The sequence below is a fragment of the Natator depressus genome, chromosome 4 (genome assembly GCF_965152275.1).
Source record: "Natator depressus isolate rNatDep1 chromosome 4, rNatDep2.hap1, whole genome shotgun sequence".
NCBI lineage: Eukaryota > Metazoa > Chordata > Testudines > Cheloniidae > Natator > Natator depressus.
Window position 1 is genome coordinate 40754898 of NC_134237.1, and position 20506 is coordinate 40775403.

General features: G+C 39.3%; 1 protein-coding gene across 1 annotated transcript in view; it reads left to right on the plus strand.

Moving 5' to 3' along the window:
- The window catches only part of BLTP1 (bridge-like lipid transfer protein family member 1), a 228614-nt gene that overhangs the window by 112439 nt on the left and 95669 nt on the right, over positions 1-20506 (plus strand). Inside the window, exons 26-38 of the mRNA XM_074950819.1 lie at positions 2660-2910; positions 3466-3724; positions 4176-5019; positions 7867-7937; positions 9156-9329; positions 9663-9783; positions 11956-12102; positions 12528-12655; positions 13066-13268; positions 14951-15148; positions 16561-16769; positions 17135-17286; positions 18575-18725. Coding sequence (XP_074806920.1) covers positions 2660-2910; positions 3466-3724; positions 4176-5019; positions 7867-7937; positions 9156-9329; positions 9663-9783; positions 11956-12102; positions 12528-12655; positions 13066-13268; positions 14951-15148; positions 16561-16769; positions 17135-17286; positions 18575-18725 — 2908 coding nt within the window. The remainder of the gene's footprint in view (positions 1-2659; positions 2911-3465; positions 3725-4175; positions 5020-7866; positions 7938-9155; positions 9330-9662; positions 9784-11955; positions 12103-12527; positions 12656-13065; positions 13269-14950; positions 15149-16560; positions 16770-17134; positions 17287-18574; positions 18726-20506) is intronic.

The window sequence follows — 20506 nt, forward strand, 5'->3', positions numbered from 1 at the left end:
ATAGATTTCTACAAAAAATAATGTAAAATATGGCCCTGAGGAAATAACTAAACTTTCTTTTAGTAATCTGCCATAAAGCATCAATGAGTGAGAGGGGGAAAATGATGCAAGTCACTTTTATTACCACTGCTATTTTTGCCCTTTGTTTAGCCATTTTTGTTTTCAGTTATAGACCTACTTTATACAGTTACTTTTAAAAAATCTGTTTCTCGAAGTATCACAACTAGGCTTTCGAGTTCACATTTTGTTTGTATGAATGAGAGCAACTGACAAATCCTGTGAACTTGTTTCACATTATCAAAGACCATACTACATTCGGCCGTATTTTTGAATGTTTTCATAACACTAAGGGCTACAAATTTATTTTTTTTAAAATGAATGCATAGATTGTGGAGAATCTGAACCAGTCCTGAAGGTTATCTAGATACAATCAGCAATCCAAGTATTTAATATCACTTATTCAGAGAATTGGAGAAAAATGCATTCTGAAACTAGAAACGTGGCAAAATTGGCTGAATTGAGTAATAATGAAATTCATTAAGGACCAATCAAAAACTTTGTGTAAAAACAAACTGCTACATGTTTGTAAAAACAAATCAGGATAACTCATTAGGAGGTGATTAAAAAAATTAATTTGTGGTGATCATGGTGTATAAATGGAAAAACAATCAACAGTGCAATGAGGTTGCTGAAGAGGCTGGGGCAGATCTTCAGCTGATGTAAATCATCATAGCTCCATTGACTTCAGTGGAGCTATGACATTTTACATCAGTTGAGGATCTGCCCTGCCAATGCCATATTTGACTAAAGGTGTAAATCTAAATACAAAGGTAATTAATTTTCTCTTGTCTGAACTGGTTACGCCTTAACTAGGCTGCATTGTTCAGTGTTGGGTACCACATTTCAGAGAAGACCTACAAATTAGAGTTCAGTGACAAGTGAAAGATAAACTTTGACTAAAATCTGCTATTTGAGGAAAGGCTCAGAGTTGAGTGTATTTAGTCCGAAGAAAAGTCCTTGAGGAGAGACAGAACTTTATACTGTATAAAGAGAATATATTTTCTCCTTAGGCATATAGGACTGAGCAAGAAATTATGGAAATATACTGCAGTAGGGGAAAATTTAGGATAACATTAAGGAAAAGCTGAAACTGGAAAAATAAAAAGATTGCTGGAATTGCCATCAGTTAAGATTTTGAAATCTAGAATATCTAGAAATTAATTTTAGGAATCAATCCTGCAGTGAAGAGACTGGGACTAGTTAAACATACCCTTATGTGACAATGGAAATGACATTTCCGTGATCAGATCATGTGGTTACTATCTACAAGCGATATAAAAATACAGCTTCCAAAATGGCCTCAGGAGTCCAAGTTGACAAAGAATGGCATCAAAACTCACCTTCCTTATAGCAGTCTTTCAAACACACTTTTCTTATGACATATACTGGTAGATACTTCTGAAATAGTGCATACACTTTGGACATGGCTACACTTGGAGATGTAGAGCGCTGGGAGTTAAACCAGCCTTCGGAGACTGCATCAGGGAAAATGCTGCTGTGTGTTCGCACTGTCAGATTCAAGCGCACTGGCATGGCCACATTAGAAGCTCTTGCAGCACCACTGAGAGCAGTTCATTGTGGTGGCTATCACAGCGTTCAAGTGGCTGCGACATGCTTTTCAAATGGGAGGGGGGTGGAGTGTGACAGGGAGTGTGTTGTGTGTATGTGGGGGGAGAGAGAGTTGGTTTTTGGGGTGCTAAGAGTGTGTCAGCATGCTGTCTTGTAAGTTCAGACCGCAGCCGACCCCACTTCCCCCACCCCTCCCTCTGTCTCACTCACTCACAGCCAGCAGCATTCCAGAGTAATGGTTGCTTTGTACCAGAGCAGATAAGCATGCCAGCTCTCAGAAACGGAGCTTTGAAAGGGGATATCCGCATTCCTACAGCCGAGTTCAAAACAATGACAAGAGTGGCCACTTGACTTCAGGGGATTATGGGATGTTTCCGGAGGCCGATCACCTCGCAGTAATGCAACACCGCGTTCACACTGATGCCCAGGGCATTTCAGCTGGGGCACAGCAAGCTCTATGCTTCTCGTGGAGGTGGATTACCAGGAGCGCTCCAGCTGCAGAGTCCAGGTGCTCTAAGTGCCTTGCTAGTGTGGACAGGTCGGGAGTTAGTGCGCCTGGGATTGCTTTAATGTGCTCTAACTTGCAAGTGTAGCCAACCTCTTTGCAAAACCATGAACTGTTTACACTAAGACCTCTCCTTCCTAATTTGTGGAAATGTTTCTGATCTTTGGAAAGATGATCATAACATATATTGGAAACTAAACTGGATGGTATTTAGTGTTTTTGTAGATGTGTGCAATTTATGTATCTGCATTGTATTTGTAAAGGGCTTGATTCAGTTGTATAAATGAATCCATAAAATGGGGGTTGGTATGTGAAAGAGAGAGAGAGTGAGCTGTAGCTCACGAAAGCTTATGCTCAAATAAATTGGTTAGTCTATAAGGTGCCACTAGTACTCCTTTTCTTTTTGCAAATACAGACTAACACGGCTGCTACTCTGAAACCGGTTTCACAATGTGAGTTTAAATGTACCTAAATCTCAGTGCACTAATGCTTCTTACATTTATTTTTTTGTTTTCCTTTGCAAAGGTTGTGGTTTTTGTGGCCAGATGATAATGTGAAGAACAAGAGAAGCAAGAACAAGTGTGGCTGTCTTGGTGGCTGCCGATTCTTTGGTGGCACAGTAACAGGACTAGACTTCTTCAAGCTTGAAGAGATGACGCCTTCAAGCAGCTCTGCCTTTTCAAGTACAAGTGCAGAATCTGATATGTTTTATGGACAGTCTCTATTGCAGCCAGGAGAATGGATTATTACCAAGGAGATTCCCAAAATTATAGATAGTAAGAATAAAATGTGTACTACTTAGTATGCAGTTTTGTCCCACTTATTGAGAAGTGTAGATTCTTAACTGTACAATGTACTTTCGAAAGTTTTAAAGTCTGATTCTGGTAAATGAACAATAAGTTATTACTAAATACTGTGTATGTAATTCTACTACAGGTTGCACAATAGAATGTGGTCTGATAAACCTGTGAAAGTGGAGAGTATGTACTAAAACACAATGGGTGCTAATCCACCCAATCTGTTGAGGGGGGTTTACAGTTGCTTTCTTGTTCATATGCAGTTTGAGGACTTTACATCAACTTGTAGTTAATTATCTAAATTGGGCATCAATCAATGGGGGCGTCTAGTGTTTTGCCTTTTAACACTTCTAGTTGTCTTTATACATTTTTGTCAGTGCACTATGTATGTGTATAGCTAGATATATGTGTATGTATGTATTTGAATGTTACTTTTTTTTAAGGGTGGGAGGAGAGGAAACCATTATAGTTCTTAATTCTTGGTGCCACAAAATGCTCACATTTGTAATTGATTTCTGTCTCTTCTGTACTTAGGTAAGACAAATGGTGTAAAAAGAAAAGATTGGGATAGCAGATCTGTGGGTATAGAAATAGAGAGAAAGGCCCAGCACCTGTGTCTGCAAGTACCGTTGCGATCCCATAGCTCCTCATCATCTTCAGAGGAAAACAGCAGTTCCAGTGCTGCACTTCCCTTGCTTGCAGGTGAGAAGGAAAGCCCTTCTTCTGCCACTGAAGATCACATGGGACAAAAGGAGTTCATGTCTGGTGCAAAAAGAGAGGATGGTCATGGAAGGTTAGTACTCTGTCCAAGGTAAAAATTTATTTGTACTCTTAAGGATTAATAAGGCTGAGTAAACCAATTCAAACACAACTGATGATTTCTAACAGTATTCCTGAAATTAATTTGCTACTTGGAATACAAAAGTTGACTCATTAATATCCAAAATGCAACATGCATGACAATAGCATTTGCCTAGACAAGCCTCATTTGTGCTTTGATCAGTTTGAAGATGGCCTCAGTTACTATAAAACCTTAATATGGTTTAGTATCCATGCTCTGTATTGTGAAAATAATTTCGTATATGAATAGATATTTTCTTTGACAATTATAATTTCCTCGTTTGTGTTGATGAAAAGTGCATAAACTGTTTCTTTAAATGTGCATTAATAATTGTCAAGATTGTGCAATGTAAGATTTGGACCATATTAAACGAAAAAAACAATTGTTTTTTTTCTATTTCTAGTACTCCAGCAGAAGTTTCAGAAAGCAGTCCTGTGTCTCCTAACAACCAGGAAAGGTCTGTAGGACAGTCTCCCCTCAGGTCTCCTTTGAAACGGCAAGCATCAGTGTGTTCTACCCGACTTGGGAGCACCAAGAGTCTTACCGCAGCATTCTATGGTGACAAGCAGCCTGTTCCAGTTGGTGTTCAGTTCAGTAGTGATGTCTCTCGCAGTGATGAGAATGTCTTGGACTCTCCAAAGCAGAGGAGAAGCTTTGGTTCTTTTCCATACACACCATCTGCAGATTCAAATTCATTTCACCAGTATCGCTCAATGGACTCTAGCATGTCAATGGCTGATAGTGAAGCCTATTTTTCAGCAGCTGAAGAGTTTGAGCCAATAAGCAGTGATGAAGGTCCAGGAACCTATCCAGGGAGAAAAAAGAGAAAAAAGCAAGCCCAGCAAATTGAATATAGTAGAGGGTCAATCTATCACAGTGTAGAAGGACCTCTAACTAGTACAGTCCATGGAGAAGCCAGTCAAGATCCAAAGACTTTGCCAATCAAGACTCATGCTTCACAGGCTTCATTTGTTTCAGCAGTGGGAGGAGAGGATGAGCTTGTTGAGCACATGTATATTGTGGAAGCTGAGAAGACTGTAGAAAGTGATCAAATAACTTCCCAACAGCCTATAATGACCTGTTACCAAAGTTACCTTACCCAGTTTCAGGTGGTCAACTGGTCAGTAAAGCATCCAACAAACAAAAGAACCTCAAAATCTTCCTTACATCGGCCTTTAGATCTTGATACCCCAACTAGTGAGGAAAGCGCCTCGTCTTTGGAGCATCTTTCTGTTCCAACTTTTAAGGTATGGGGAAAAAAGTGAAGAAGGAAACAAAGTGGACTAGAAAGGCTGGAATGTGCTGTGTTAAAGAATTCCTATTAACTAGGTCAAAGGAAACTTAAAACTGTTTGCTGTTGGTTACTAAGAGTTGTGATCTCTGATATTAAATCCTTAGGATCTAGAAACAGGAAGGGTTTGTGAGGTAGAGAGGAATAGGTTAGTGTTTTGTGACTGAAAAGTGTGTTTGAATTATTGAGAGCTTTATAAACTCTCATTACAATACTCAGAAATGCTTTCGAATGACATCCAGCAGGATGTGATTTGTAGTGCATTTTCTTACAAAATGTATTTACAGTATACTTGATTAACTCCTCCACAAAAGCTTAACACTTCAGTTAGTTGTGGTTAACCATACTGTCATATAGGCTGTGAACAGCTTTACATCAAAGTAAAGTTGGGAATCAGCAGATTTAGACAAGGTGCTGAGATTTTGCTTTATTTCCTATTTAAGTTACTCCTGGGGGAATTCTGCACCAAAAAGTTAAAAATTCTGCACAAAATAACACAATATAGTCACATTAGTTTCAATTATTTTGGTCATTTGTTTCAAAATACCTGTCACCAAGTATGTCTGTAACAATACAGACCAAAATAAAAAGGGAATGTTTTTTGACAAATAGATTCCTTACTTGGCATATTAATATAGAACTTTGAGAAATTCATTTAAACTACAATACTGAAACATATTTCCCGCACCCGTCAGAAGCAGTGCAAAAGCTTGGGGGAGTCAGGGGCAATGGGGGAGCTGAGGGAGAGGAAAGGAGCCTGGGGATGAACCTGGAGGGTTGTTGGGTGTGGGTGGGAGAAGTAAGGAACAGTTTCTTTTGTGGGGGCGGGGGAGGGATTGTTAGGGTGTTGGGGAGTTCCCCCATGCAGACCTTGGGTGACCCCGAGCTTCTCCCACTCAGTCATGCACATCTGCCCTTGTCCCCATGTGTCCCTGCACCCGCTGTCCCCTTGTAGCCCTGGAGCCCCCTCCCATTCAGCTCTTGGCTCAGTTCTATCACCTCATTTCCTCCTGAGCCCGTGCCCTAGGCTGTCCCTCCCCCCTAACCCTTCTGAACCCCAATTTGTGAGTCCGCCATTCCCCAGCAGCCCCGTGTGCCCCACTCTCCCTCCTAACCTGGCTTCATGGACAGGTTGTTGTAATTAATACAGTTGGCTGCTAGCTATTGTTGCTGGTCAGCTGTCTGCTCTGGCACCAGAACAGCCAGCTGACCAGCATCTGGTGGGTGAAAGGCGGAACTATAGCAGTTCCTGGGCAGAATGTATTTTCTGGGGGGGAAAAAATTCTGCACCAGACATGAATTGTGTATGCGCGCAGTGGTGCAGAATTCCCTCAGTAGTATTGTGTGTGAAGGTATATGTTTGAAGGAGCTGCTAAAAATCTAAAGACATTTGAATGGTATGTTAATATATGAAAACTTAGGATCCATGAGGCCAAAAAATTTGTGTTGGGCGCAGAGAATTGGTTAAAAGAAAATTTTAAAAAATTAAAATATAAATAAGGGTTGAGATGATTTTGTCCTCTCACTATGGTTGTACCTAAGATTTCTTTCTAGTTTGAGGTAATCTGTGTCAGCTTCAGGGTCAGCATCCTTTCAGCAGTTGCTTCTGCATAGTTTGTAAAATTTGCTTTTTTTCGTAAATGCTTGATCAGGAACCCTGAGAACATCTGACAAAAATAAACCCAGAGTAAATGTCTTGAAACTTGAGAATCATACCGAAAACTTGCATAGATTTTAAAACTTCAATTTAGTGAACAGTGTGATCATTGTATTTCATATACAAATCTAAAAATATACATTTATTTAGTTTATTCTTAGGTGCATCATTAGCAGTCTCCAAGTCTGTGGATCTTCCAGAAACGGTCTTTGTAGTACAGTGTCAGAGTGTCTTGTGAGCAGTGAAGTCTAATCAAAACTGAATATACCAATATAAAGTACAGCAACACTAGAGTAATTTTTACCAAGAAAAAGTATTTATTTCATCTCAAATGCCGCATAAAGTGTTGGAATTACCTATCAGTAAAACAAAGACTCTAGACTAGTACAGTTTAGTGAAGACTCAGAAAAGTACCCCCCGCACCCCCTCCTTTCCTCCTCCCCCCCCCCCCCCGCTCTGAATTAGTTTATTATGCTTGTTTTCGTATTAGGATTCAACACAGGAAAGCAAATATCTCCCTCACAACAAAATGTTTCTGGTTTGTTTTCTTTGTGCAACAATATGAATGGGTGCAAGTTTTCCAGTGCTTTCTGATTTCAGGATAACCTAGCCTCCTTCCCCTCTTTTTAATTAGATGCCAGTATGAAACTGAATATCAGCAGTTGTACAAATGTGAAATTATGCCTCCATTGGGTTACCCCCTTTATGTTTACTGAACGCCATACTGTATTAAATTTGCAATTTTCACATAATTTGAAAAATAATTAAAATGATTTAATAGAAATTTAAGTAATGAACAAAATTAAAGCTAATTTTAGATGTGCTTTTAGAGTCAAAGAAACACTGTGGATGTTGTTAATCTTTCATACATTACTTTCCTTGAATAGTTGTGTAAAAAAATTTCAAATAATGTTTATTCATTATTGTATTAATTTTCATGTGAGAATTTCAGGATCTGATCTTTAAATGGTTATAAAAATACATATTAATGGTGGAATTCATGTACAGTATGTTAAAAAACCTAGATATATAGATGGAGTGTTGGGGGAAAACACAATAATGGGAATCTTCTCTTGAAGTTATCGTATTCAAGGAATATATTAGTCGTTTATAAACTCAAAGAAAATTGTTTTTTTACTGTTTTAGATTGTTAAACAGGGTCTCACAGCTAATGCTTTGCTGGACAGAGGCATGCAGCTTACAGGATCAACGTCCAAGTGAGTAAAAGATTGCATTTTAGCAGACATCCCCAAACTGTGAGGTGCTCTCCCCTGGGGGGTGCAGAGGAAAATTTTGGGGGTGGGGTGCTGCTGCGGCCTAACCCAGCCCCCACAGGGGGTGGGGAGGGAGCACCATCCAGCTGCACCCCTGCTGCCAGCCATTAGCATCTGGGGTCCCGCACCTGGGACCGTGGCTGCTGGCCTTGACCCAGGGCCGTGATAGCTGGCCCCAGCCGAGACTCTGCTCCCACCCCAGCTATGGCCCCAGCCTTGGCCCCCTTACCCCATCCATATCCCTCCCCTCCTGGAGCTGCAGCCCTGCTTGGGGGAAGCAGGGGGGCATGGACAGGAGTAAGGGGGGGCGCAAGGTAAAAAGTTTGGGGACCCCTGCATTATAGTGATGGTATGGCTTTAAATGAGAGGTGACTGAGGTTTGTGTAATACTTTAACTGTTGCAGCTCTTGCTAGCCTTATTAAAATCAGGCTGGTGTCAGCAGCATTTTTGTTATATATCTATTTTAGAATGACATATCATGTCTTATTTAAAGGCTTTTCTATGTTGCTCTTCACCAGAATATATGAGCACCTCACAAACATTAAAGGATTTCCCTTGTGTAGGGAAATATTATCCCCATTTTCCATATTGTGAACTGTGACTTGCCAAGGTACCATAGGAAGCCTGTGGCAGAACCAAAAGTAGAATTTGGCTATTGTGACTAAAACATTACACTGGGACTCTCAAGACCATCCTTTCTGCAACATGTTATACAAATTCGATTAATGTTGAGAATTGCCATGACAAATATTCTTTTAACACTGACTTAACCAATGTTAACATCAGTAATACTGGTGAAAAAGAATTTCAGCAAACGGAGAGGCCAGTTTTGCAATCTTTGAATTAGGGAATGCTTACTTGCATGCATAGTTCTAACATACGTAAATAGGTACTTCTCACATTTGAGGTTCCTATACATAGCCTATTAAATATGTAGTCTGTTGTGCTTACTCTGAAAAGTATCTGTGTCTTGAAGACCCTCCTCATTCCGAGAGAATCTTCTGATGAAATAAATAGAAGATTTGTTTATCTAACCGAAGGCTCTGATTCTTTTGGAGTAGCTGTTGTACCAAACTATAGGTTTAGAAAATATTTAACTATACATTTTATAATGCCTATTTTGAAAATCTAAGTAATTAGTTTCTATTTGACTTGTTTAGTACACCCTATACTCCTTTGGAAAAGAAAACAATGGATAATACAGATGATGAAACAATAACAGAAGAATGGACTCTGGATCATCCGGTCTCCCAGACTAGAACAACAGCAATAGTGGAAATAAAAGGAACTGTAGATGTTGTTCTCACTCCTCTGGTAGCAGAAGCTTTAGACAGGTATTTTATTTTCATTTACTTTAAGATAAATGTTTAAAATTGCTAGATACTAGAAGATCAACTGCTAAAATCAAAACTTTTTGGATAGACTAGTTGTATATAGGCTTCGGAAGAAGAGCTGATTTTATATAATGCATGGAATAGGAGCTGATGTCCTGCCCTTATCCCTTCTGCCCCCCCCCCCCCCCAAAAAAAAAAAAAAAGGCCAATTTATGTAATTTCACATGTCTAACAGGAGAGTTATATTGTAGTGACCTGTGACCTGCTCTGATCCCTTGCTGGAAATTAATTGGGAATTAATCTTTCTTTTGTGATTTTTTTTTTCTCCTATAGATATATAGAAGCAATGGTACATTGTGCTAGCACTCAACACCCAGCAGCAATTGTGGATGATCTACATTATAAAGTCCTCAGAGAAGCTGTACAGAACAGCAAAACAACCTTTTCAGAGAATGTAAGGGTACTACAAAACTGCAGGAGGTTTTGTGGGAGCAGAAGCATGTATATTTTTATTAGATTGAGTGATGAAACAGAACAAATAACATTATAAATGTCTTTATTTCAGATTAAATTTTTATCTCATCCTATAGTTAAGGATGCATGCACATTTGTTATAACCAAATGTTCTCCTTCAAGTGATTGAGTACATACATATTCCACTTCAGGTGTCTGCATGCCCAGTGCATTTGAGTCAAAGGTTTTTAGCTAGCAGTGTCCATTATGGAGGGGCATGCACCCTGCATGTGCTTGTGCTGCCATTAATGGCATAAAGGACAGAGTCACCCCTCTCTTACTTCCTCCTCAGCACCTGTGGCTATGAGTTGGTGCTCCGGTGTCGCCTGGAGCCCTAATGGTCTTTTATTTGTTTAATATGTAGTTCATAGTGTTAGTTTGCTGTTGTGTAAATAGATAATAAGGTTTTAGTGTTTACTTTTTTTGTTTCCTGAGTAGGGAGTTTCTGTTGTTTTTTGGAGATGAACTACAGTGCGACTTTAAAATGTAAAAAATGCCCTTCCTTTTGTTGTGACCCTTAGTAGTGATCATACACGTTACCTGATACATTGAGGCAAAGGGCACCTAATGGGCAGGTGGTCATCTGTAGGTCTTTCTGGGATGCAGAAATCTCATGAGATACTCCTGAGTAAGATGACCAGATGTCCTGGTATTAGGGGCTTTGTCTTTATATAGGCAATCTATTACCCCCTTCCTCCATCTTAATTTTTCACACTTGCTATCTGGTCACCCTACTCCTGAGGAGTACCTCCTGGAAAAATCTAGCCTTGGATCCAGGTCAATCTGGAGCTGAATGGACAAAGAACTCATCATCCCTTAGTGCTCTGGCTGGTCCTTTGGCCACATCCTGTCCTTCAAGAGACAAAAACTTGTGAAAGCACACAGGGAGTAAAGGCATCACTCGTCTTACCTGGGGCCATCTTCCAGCTCTCAGGAGGAGGAGACTGAGTCAAGACCCAAAAAGGGCTCCTCGGGCTCTCACAAGAACTCTAGTCATAGGATTTTGGCTGATAAGGGCTCTCCTAAGTTCTCTGGTGCTGAGGTTAAAAGACATCAAGAGTGCCGCTCCCCACTACTGTCAAGTCTGGTGCCAACCTCATCAGTGCTGTCGAGATTGTACACTCCACTGCAACTCCAGTGCTGATGGCACCAGGGCGAATGGTATTGATGTCAGTGCCCTCAACATCGGCATGGGTAGTACCCGTGACAGACATCTCAGCTGTGAGTACCATGAAGCCTGCTGGATGCTGCTGTTCAGGAGAATCCAATCTTGAGCGCATGAGGCACATGTGCATCTATAGTGGGATCCATGGTGACAACATCTCAAGGATCCACAGTTACAGAACAGTTATTTACTCAATAGTATAGCAGAAAAATCTATAATACTGTACTATATTTGAGAAAGTGTGATATTAATTAGTATAATTTAGTACAATACATACAAGGCTGGATCTTTGGCTACTGTAAATTTGACATTACTCTGCTGGTGATTGGGTCAATATTCTTCCAACAGATTTTTTTTTTTTTAGTGGAATATGTATACTGGCAATACGTAATTTATCACAGTTAATATTTTAGAATACTTCCAGGAAGTTGTGTTTTGTGGGGTAGGATTCTGCTGAAATGAAGCCATAAAAGCACATCTGTCTTTTTATGAGAGGGGAGTGGCAGAAAGGCAGGCCACCTGATACCTTCCAAAATTGTCCCTACCTTCCTATCAGTCTTTTGAAACTAATTGTACAATTCTCCTTCTCCACAACTAAGGATTCTTTCTATCCTTGCTGGTGATTCTTTATATTTTTAATTTACTTTGTGACCTCCCCTGGGGGTCCCTTATCAAAGCAACTAATCTTTTAGATAAAAGGAACTCTTTGGAGTTCATTTTGGATCTTTAATCAGTTGAAATTCATGTGCTGAGCGGCACAAGCCTTTGTAGCACGCTCAGACTTGGATGATCCAGAAATCATAACACCATAGGTTGGAATCAAACCTGAGTCTATTGCATTGCAATGCCTCTGAGCCATCCCATTACGTTACATTTAAAAAATATTTTGATAGTAATTTACACTCATTGAAACCTAACTGGTACCACTTTTTTTTTTTTTTTTTTAAGTTCTCTTCCAAACAGGATGTTAGAGGAACAAAAACAGAGAACCCTGCTACAGGAACAACAAACCAAGGACAGGCACAGACTAATCTTTCACTTAAGCAAGATAATGTGAAAATTAAAGGTCTTCAGGCCAATGTTACCATACCCAAGGTAATAATTATCTGTTCGTCTGTGTAGTTTCACATGACAGGAGTTCACAAGCTAGCCTTAGTGTGGATTCTTTTGACTTTTTGAAAAGCTTACCTCTAGCTGTGATAAATGACTGTCATATTTTGTTGAGGATTATATATTTTTGTCAGCCTGCTCAATCAAAGTAAAATAGTTATGCAAATAAAGTATAAAATTAAAGTTTTTAACCAGTGCAATGGTATCTGACTGAACTTGTGTTCAAACTCTGTAAAGGTTTAGATAAGATTATTTCGTCCTCTTGGATTTCATTTTTAATAGGAATGGTGTAGATTATATCAGATGAGAAACCTTTGATATATATTTCTTTTCTTTTTTTTTTTTTTTAAAAGGGGCATTTAAAAAAAACAACAACTATCTTTTATTCTTTGTGGGAATTTTATGTTTAGGTAAACTTGTGTTTATTGCAAGCATCGGTAGAAGAAACCCCAGGCATTGCTTCTGGCAAAACTGTGACTCATGTTTCCTTAGTAGCTTTGTGTTTTGATAGAATTGCTACACAAGTTCGTATGAACAGGTAAGAATAAAACATTTAATAATTCATAATTCATAACTCTTAATGTCTTGCAGATCAGGAGAATCTGAAAAAAATTGCTGTGGCTGAGCCTTTTCTTGTCAATGGATTTCTAAATATAAATTAGTTTTTAAATGAGATGGGGAAAAGCACTTTGGAATCTTTAAAGCCTTAATCCTTCAGTTACACAGGTTTAACTCTTAGTGATGTCTGGGGGGAATTGTACTTATGTCATTTAGGGAAAAATTAAATCTTCATTAGTTTTCCTAATCATCATTTATTAGTTTTTGTGAACAAAGAATTCTTAGTTCTGATGCGCCTGCTTTATTTTAAATTGGCGTAAAACTAAAAGAAACTAGGTAAATAATTGTCTTTGAGATTTTTGTATTTATTTTTCCCTTTTCACTTAAAAGGGGTCTGATTGAAGAGACTTCAAACAATGCAGATACAGGGAGGAATTCAGTAACATTTGATCGGTACATCCATGCCAGTAAAATGCAGCCCCAGTCTTCTGGCTCACTGAGATCAAATGCTGGAGCAGAAAAAGGAAAAGAAATTGCTGCCAAACTGAATGTTCATCGTGTTCATGGGCAGCTTAGAGGCCTTGATACAACAGGTTGGCTTATTCATAAGTGTGGCAACATCTTTTAGGCATCAACTGCTTATGCTCAAATAAATTGGTTAGTCTCTAAGGTGCCACAAGTACTCCTTTTCTTTTTGCGAATACAGACTAACACGGCTGTTACTCTGAAACCTGTGATTGTATAGTTAAGATTGAGTCAGATTTCAGTTTTTCTACTCCTAGCTTTTGACTGAGATTACCAATTTGAGCTGCTTTCCGCATAATGGCAGCTGGTCCTATCTTTTGTTTAAAATGCAATAGCCATTAGTGAGTATATTTTTTCCATTGTGATTTTCAATGAAGGGGGGGGCAACTTTCACAAATGCCTTTCTCATTGTTGTTTGATTAGATTCAAGCATCCCTTTGGTGACAGTTTTGCCAGCATACATCAGTTCTGTCACATGATGCCTAGGATAACTCCTCTAATTTTTTTATACAAATTGAGGGGTCTGACTCATTTTAGACCTCAGACTTCAAAGAAAGTAATATAACAAATTTAAAATAGTCTGTTTTGGGTTTATGTTTTCTTAGCGATCAGTGGAACTGATTATACGCTTTACACACCTACAACGTGGGTGGAGGCGTACATTATACCCACTAAATAAACCTTCAAGATATATTTCGAAAATACCCTCAAAATGTAGTGGACTCAAGCAAGTGCCTTTAAAAAAAAAAAAAAAAAAAAGCAACACTTTTTTTTATATGCCATAAAGTTTCCCTTTTATCTAAGAGAACCACATAAGGTAACCTATTTCCCCTTGTTTTTTCCTTACGCCGCCCCCCCCCCCCCCCCCAACGTTCTTGTTAAACCCTGGATTTGTGCTGGAAATGGCCCACCTTGATTATCATACACATTGTAAGGAGAGTGGTCACTTTAGATAAGCTATTACCAGCAGGAGAGTGGGGTGGGGGGAGGTATTTTTTCATGCTTTGTGTGTATAAAAAGATCTTCTACACTTCCCACAGTATGCATCCGATGAAGTGAGCTGTAGCTCACGAAAGCTTATGCTCAAATAAATTGGTTAGTCTCTAAGGTGCCACAAGTACTCCTTTTCTTTTATCAATATCACTGTATTTCATTTTGCATTTGGTATCATAAAGGTATTTATTTGGAATGTGCTGTAACAAGATTTTTCCTTAGGGCTAAAGTATCTAAGGCTTTAACCAGTCACAGGTCAATTTTTGAAAAGCAGCCACAAACTTTTCTTTATATAGCATTGTATTTTTGCTAACAGTACCTTAACATTATTAAGATTGGAAATATATTTGGGCTTTAATTTAATTTTGCGATCATTGTTATGTCGCTTTCTTCTCCAGGCTCTTTCAGATTATATGTAGGTGACGGAAGATGTGGAGAAAGGGAAACACTATTTTAAAATTTTATGAGCAATGCTTAATGAGTAGCTTTTTTGTTTGTTTTTTTGGAGTGGCTGTTCCAAATGTTAAGATCACTTCTTTCAATCTTTCCTTTTTGTGCATAGTCATTTTTTAAAAATTATTGATAAATGCAAAAAAAAAAAGGTCCCCTTTGCCCCCCTCCCCCCCCCCCCCCGCAAATCCAAACAAACCCTCTTTAATTTAGGGAAAATGCTCTGTCACTATAAAAATGCGCTATATCCATATAAATTCTTTGTCATCGTCTATATAAAAAGGGAGTAAATTACTTGTTTTTACAGATATTGGGACTTGTGCAATAACAGCGATTCCTTTTGAGAAGTCAAAAGTTCTTTTTACTTTGGAAGAGTTGGATGAGTTTACTTTTATAGATGAAACTGATCAGCAAGCTGTTCCAGATGTAACTCGAATCGGTCCCAGCCAAGAGAGGTGGGGCTGGATAATGTTTGAATGTGGAATTGAAAATTTAACAATAAAAGGTAAAGTTACAGTATTGCAATACTACATGATCAATATTATTTACTATTATTGTAATTTAATGAAATGCTCTATTAGGTGTTCCAAGTTTCTAATCTTCATTTTTAATTTAATTTAAAAAGCTATTGAATGTAGGTGGTATTAAATAGTTTATATTTTATGTGAACATACATACTTTACACCAGAGGTGGGTAAACTACGGCCCGCGGGCCACATCCATCCTGCTGGACACTCCTGCCCGGCCCCTGAGCTCCTGGCCCTGGTGGCTAGCCCCCGGCCCCTCCCCTGCTGTTCCCCCTCTCCCACAGCCTCAGCTCGCTGCGCCGCTGGCACAATGCTCTGGGCGGCGGGGCTGCGAGCTCCTGGGGCAGCTGCAGAGCCTGACCCGGTGGCTGTAGCGCCACCAGCCACCTGTGCTCCAGGCAGCACAGTAAGGGGGCAGGGAGCAGTGGGGTTGGATAGATGGTGGGGGTGGCGGGGGTGTGGATAGGGGCCGGGGTGGTCAGAGGGCAGGGAGCAGGGGGGTTGAATGGGGGCAGGAGTCCCGGGGGAGCAGTCAGGAAGGAGAGGGGGATTGGATGAGGTGGTGGGGGGAAGTCAGGGGCAGGGGTCCGGGGGCGGTCAGGGGACAAGGAGTGCGGGGGGGAAGGTGAATGGGGCAGGGGTCCCGGGAGGGGCTGTCGGGGAACAGAAGGGGTTGGATGGGACAGGAGTCTGAGGGGGGGACTGTCGGGCAAGAAGCAGGGGTGGGGTGGGGTGGATAGGGGGTGGGGGCTGAGCCACACCTGGCTGTTTGGGGAGGCACAGACTCCTCTAACTTGCCCTCCAATTTCAGAAACCGGCTGCGGCCCTCAGGCCAAAAAGTTTGCCCGCCCCGGGTTAAAATGTTAGCTTTATTTCAGCCTTAATGATATTTAAGGAGCTTTTGTCTATAACATTGAGTTTTAAAGATAGAAATTGGTAATATAACTAGTCCCTTGGTCCATGATCCTGGAATCAGACCCACAGTAGGGGTCTGTTTGCAGGATTGGAGCCTTGTTTTCCAGAGGGAAGCTCACTCTTATAAAAGAAATAATCTAAATGTATTCTGCATTTGAATTGTTCTCTTCAGTGGATTGTATGTTTAGTGTTTCAGTTAGATAGAGGGCATGCAAAATTGCTTTGAGGAGATATAAAATTTTCCAAAAACAGGTATTAAATTTACTTGTATCTAAATATATGTGCACAAGAATTAATGTGCTGCAAAGTATGCAGCAAAGTATTTGTGAAAGTAAGAAGAGTTACAGATGTTTTACATGGGACTTGGGAGTGGAAAATTGACAAAATTCCCTATTTTTAAAAGTTTCTGGAAATAGAATAAATGGAACAAACCAAGAGTTTTGTAGACAAATTACTCTAATTTTTTTATTTAAAGGAGGAAGACAATCTGGAGCTGTTTTATATAATACTTTTGGAGTCATGGGTAAATCTAGTGCCACAGAGAGGGGTGGATTGCTTGCATCCAACAATTCTTCAGATTCTCCAACTGGTAGTGGTTATAATACCGATGTGTCTGATGATAATCTTCCTTGTGATAGAAGTCCCTCTTCGGACATAAATGGAAATTCAGTTTCAGATGAACAGGTAGGTGCATGCCCTTTTTTAATTATTCAGGTTAGTACTTGTCTCAAGATTGACTTCTTTTTAGCAATTGCTAATTATAGTGCAGAATTATTTTTTGTAGCAGTTTAACAACTTCTGTACTTACTTTGAATTCAAAGTATCTGCTTACATAGCTTACACAGTTAAAATTGCAGTTTTCTGAAGGATGCATCCAAATATGATCTTGGGAGATAGTGTGGGGCATGTGTGTTTTTATTCCTTTGTCTAGTTAAATGTCATATGGAATTTTATTTTTTGGCAGGCAGTACATAATATGCTTTTCTGTTAAGCACTTGTTGCCCTCTGAAAACAATTTACCTCTTATCCTTGTACCTCTTTTTGTGTAGGATGAAGGAGTTGAATCTGATGATCTGAAAAAAGATCTTCCTCTAATGCCTCCCCCACCTGACTCCTGCAGCATGAAGCTGACAATCAAAGAAATTTGGTTTAGTTTTGCAGCTCCCACTAATATGCGCTCTCCTGCCCATATATTTTCAAGGTACACTTCCTTAGACTTAAAAGAAATGAAAGGAGTGTTTCTGTATATTATTAAATCTGGTGTATTCTGTGTGCAGCCTCCTTAGTAATTGCTGCTGCTTCTATTATTGGATAATGACAAAACTTTGGGATTTAGATAGTTCAGACCAAATCAGTGTCACTGTACTATTCAACTGCCTGTATAACTGTCATAATTATATGGAAATATATCTAGTTATCTTTTTTAAAAGGGATTAAAATGAATAAACAGTGAATATGACATAGGGCAAGTGTAGGAAAGAGTAATATTTTCAGAAGTGCTTAAAATTCTATTTTCTAAAGGGATTTAGGCAATTAAGATCCTAAGGGCTTGACTACTCGAGGAAGCTCATATGGGATAAGCTAGGGTGTGAAGTTAAAGCACATGAACTACTCTGCATTAACACTGCCATGAGCACACTCTTATTACACACTAAGAGTGTCTTTGTGCACTGTAGCTTAATACACTTCCAAAGTGTGTTAAGTTAAAGCAAACAAAGACACTCTTAGTGTGTAAAAAGTGTGTCCACGAGAGGAGCTAGTGTGTGGAGTGGATGGCATGCACTAGCTACTGTGGGCTTTTTGCCTTTGTAGACACAAGCCCTTGGTGTCATTGTAAGTCAGTGGGACTTGAGTTCCTAAATCAGTTTTGAAAATATTATATTAACACTGGTAAGCACTGAAAAAACCAAAGTTGAAGTTGCCCATAGTCTCGTGTACAAAATAGAGCAAAGGTTTTTTGAGCAGTTTAAGGGCAAATACTAATTTTATCCCATCTTGACCTTTTATTGTAATGTGTTTTTTTGTTTTTTTTTTTTTCATTCTGAGGCAGTGAAATTGTTTGGGAGAAGTGACGGCATTGTTTGAGAGAGAGGAGGAAAGTGTGTCATTTTCTTTCCCCTTCCCATCTGTCAAAACTACTTGTACACTCTGCATGACTCCCATTCATGTGACCTTTGAAAATCCAGTTACCTTATGCCAAGAAAGAGGGAGAAGAGTAATAGATCCTGTAGCACGAGTGAGAGAAGGGTATTAGTGAGTGTGTTTCCGGCATTTAGAGCCACATACTTACGTTTGCATGAGTTTTAAATGTGAATAATATTGTTCTGTATAGCTTAACATTTTAAAGCCTATGAAGATTGTTTTGTTTCACTTTGTAACTCTACCTAGTTATGTAATATCCAACTCAAACTAATGCATAAGGAAACATTACTGATAATTATTGCTGAACTTGAATTCTGTTTTTTAATATATAATTTTTCTTAACATAGGCAACTGAACCTACTGAGCACTGCAACTCCTGCTGTTGGTGCGTGGCTTGTTCCCATTGATCAACTGAAGTCCTCATTAAACAGATTAGAAACTGAAGGAACTCTAAGGATTTGTGCTGTCATGGGCTGCATAATGACAGAGGCATTAGAGGTTGGTGACTCATTGAAAAATAAGGTCAACAGACTTAAAATAAGCACAAGCAACACACCTTCCTTTGGTATCTGGCTTCTTTAGTGATCTACTTGTAATTGAAATCCTGTGCTTGTTGAGCTGGCCACAGATTTCACCCCTTGTGATTTGGACTTAGAACCTAAAGTTTCTAGCTGTTATGTCTGAGGAGAAAACCTTGGTGATGGTGAACAAAAATGGACCTGATTCTTCTCTCACACTGGTGTTAATAAATAGTATCTCCAGTTGAAGTCAGTGGAGTTACACCATTGTAAAGTAGTGGGAAATGAGGAGAATTAGGCCCCATACTAATTGATCTGATGTCCGCAACAGTGGCTTTGGGAATGTGTGAACTATCCAGTGAATCTTTGTGGGCTATAAACTGAAACCTCATGAAAACAATGTGAATTCTTGCACATGATTTATGTTGTGTCCAGGTAGTGTATTGATCTGTATTTGTTGGATGTAGCCAAAGATTTTTTGGATTGGGGGTGTGGGATGGAGAGGAGTGAACTACTTGCTGGAGCGTGGAACTAAACATTGAAAATTGCTCTCACTCCCTTTCCCTTGTTCCCTCCTACCCATCACCCTCCATATTTTTAAAAAAAGGTAAAATCCCTTCTTGGGTGCCAAAAGCCCCATGTGACCTTTCTCAGCTGTCAAAATCTTCATTTTTTTACTGGACAACTTCTCTAAAGTTTAAGTATTAGCATACAAAAATCTATGTCAAAGTAAATATTGAAAATATTGGCTTAGTATACAGCTGAAAAACATTCAAAATTTGAGATTTGACTTGAGTTCAACACCAAAATGAGTATCACAAGATGTACTGTACCAATGGTATTAATTTAATATTGAATTCTGTAAAAAAATATTTTCAATTTACTTGATTATGCAGAAATGTCATTTTCCTGCCAAATTCAGCATAATTAACTGCAGAAATTGGGGGACTTGATGCAGAATTTAGGTTAACTGTGTTGTAGAGGACACAAGACCCTGATTTTATGCAGTCAACTTTTTTTTTCTTCTGTTTCACTAAATCTGTCTCATTGGTGGAAAGGTTTTTCAGGGCTTCCTTGTCTGCTATTGCAAGATCTGGCAAGTTAATGCTTGTTACGGTCGCCTATTCCCTTACCTTAAATGTCATCACATCCTTGAAACTTGAATACAAAAATCTTATACTGCAGGAAACAATTTTTAGTATTAGGGTGGCTTTTTCTAGAATTAAACTGTTAAAAAATAATTAATTTATTTAGTTCTTAGGAGGAATTATTAATTTTTATAATCCATATCAGAAGTTCTAAAATGCAATGCGGTCTCTTGCAGTATTTTTTTTTCACAGTATAGTTTTGCAAATATCCTGCTCCATCAATGGAGATGGACAAAGAAATATATTCTATTTCTAAATAGATTTTCTTTAAATCTTCCGCAACAGTGTAGTATCTTTAGAGTTTGACCCTTACACAAAGTAAAACTATTTCCCCATGTTTCTTCCCCCCCACCCACCCCCCCATTCCTCAGATGTTCTTGTCAACTGCTGGAAATGGCCGACCTTGATTATCACTACAGAAGGTTCTCCACCCCCCCCCCCCCACCCTCCCCCCCGGCTCTCCTGCTGGTAATAGCTCACCTTACCTGATCACTCTTGTTACAGTGTGTATGGTAACACCCATTGTTTCATGTTCTCTATGTATATAAATCTCCCCACTGTATTTTTCACTGAATGCATCCGATGAAGTGAGCTGTAGCTCATGAAAGCTTAT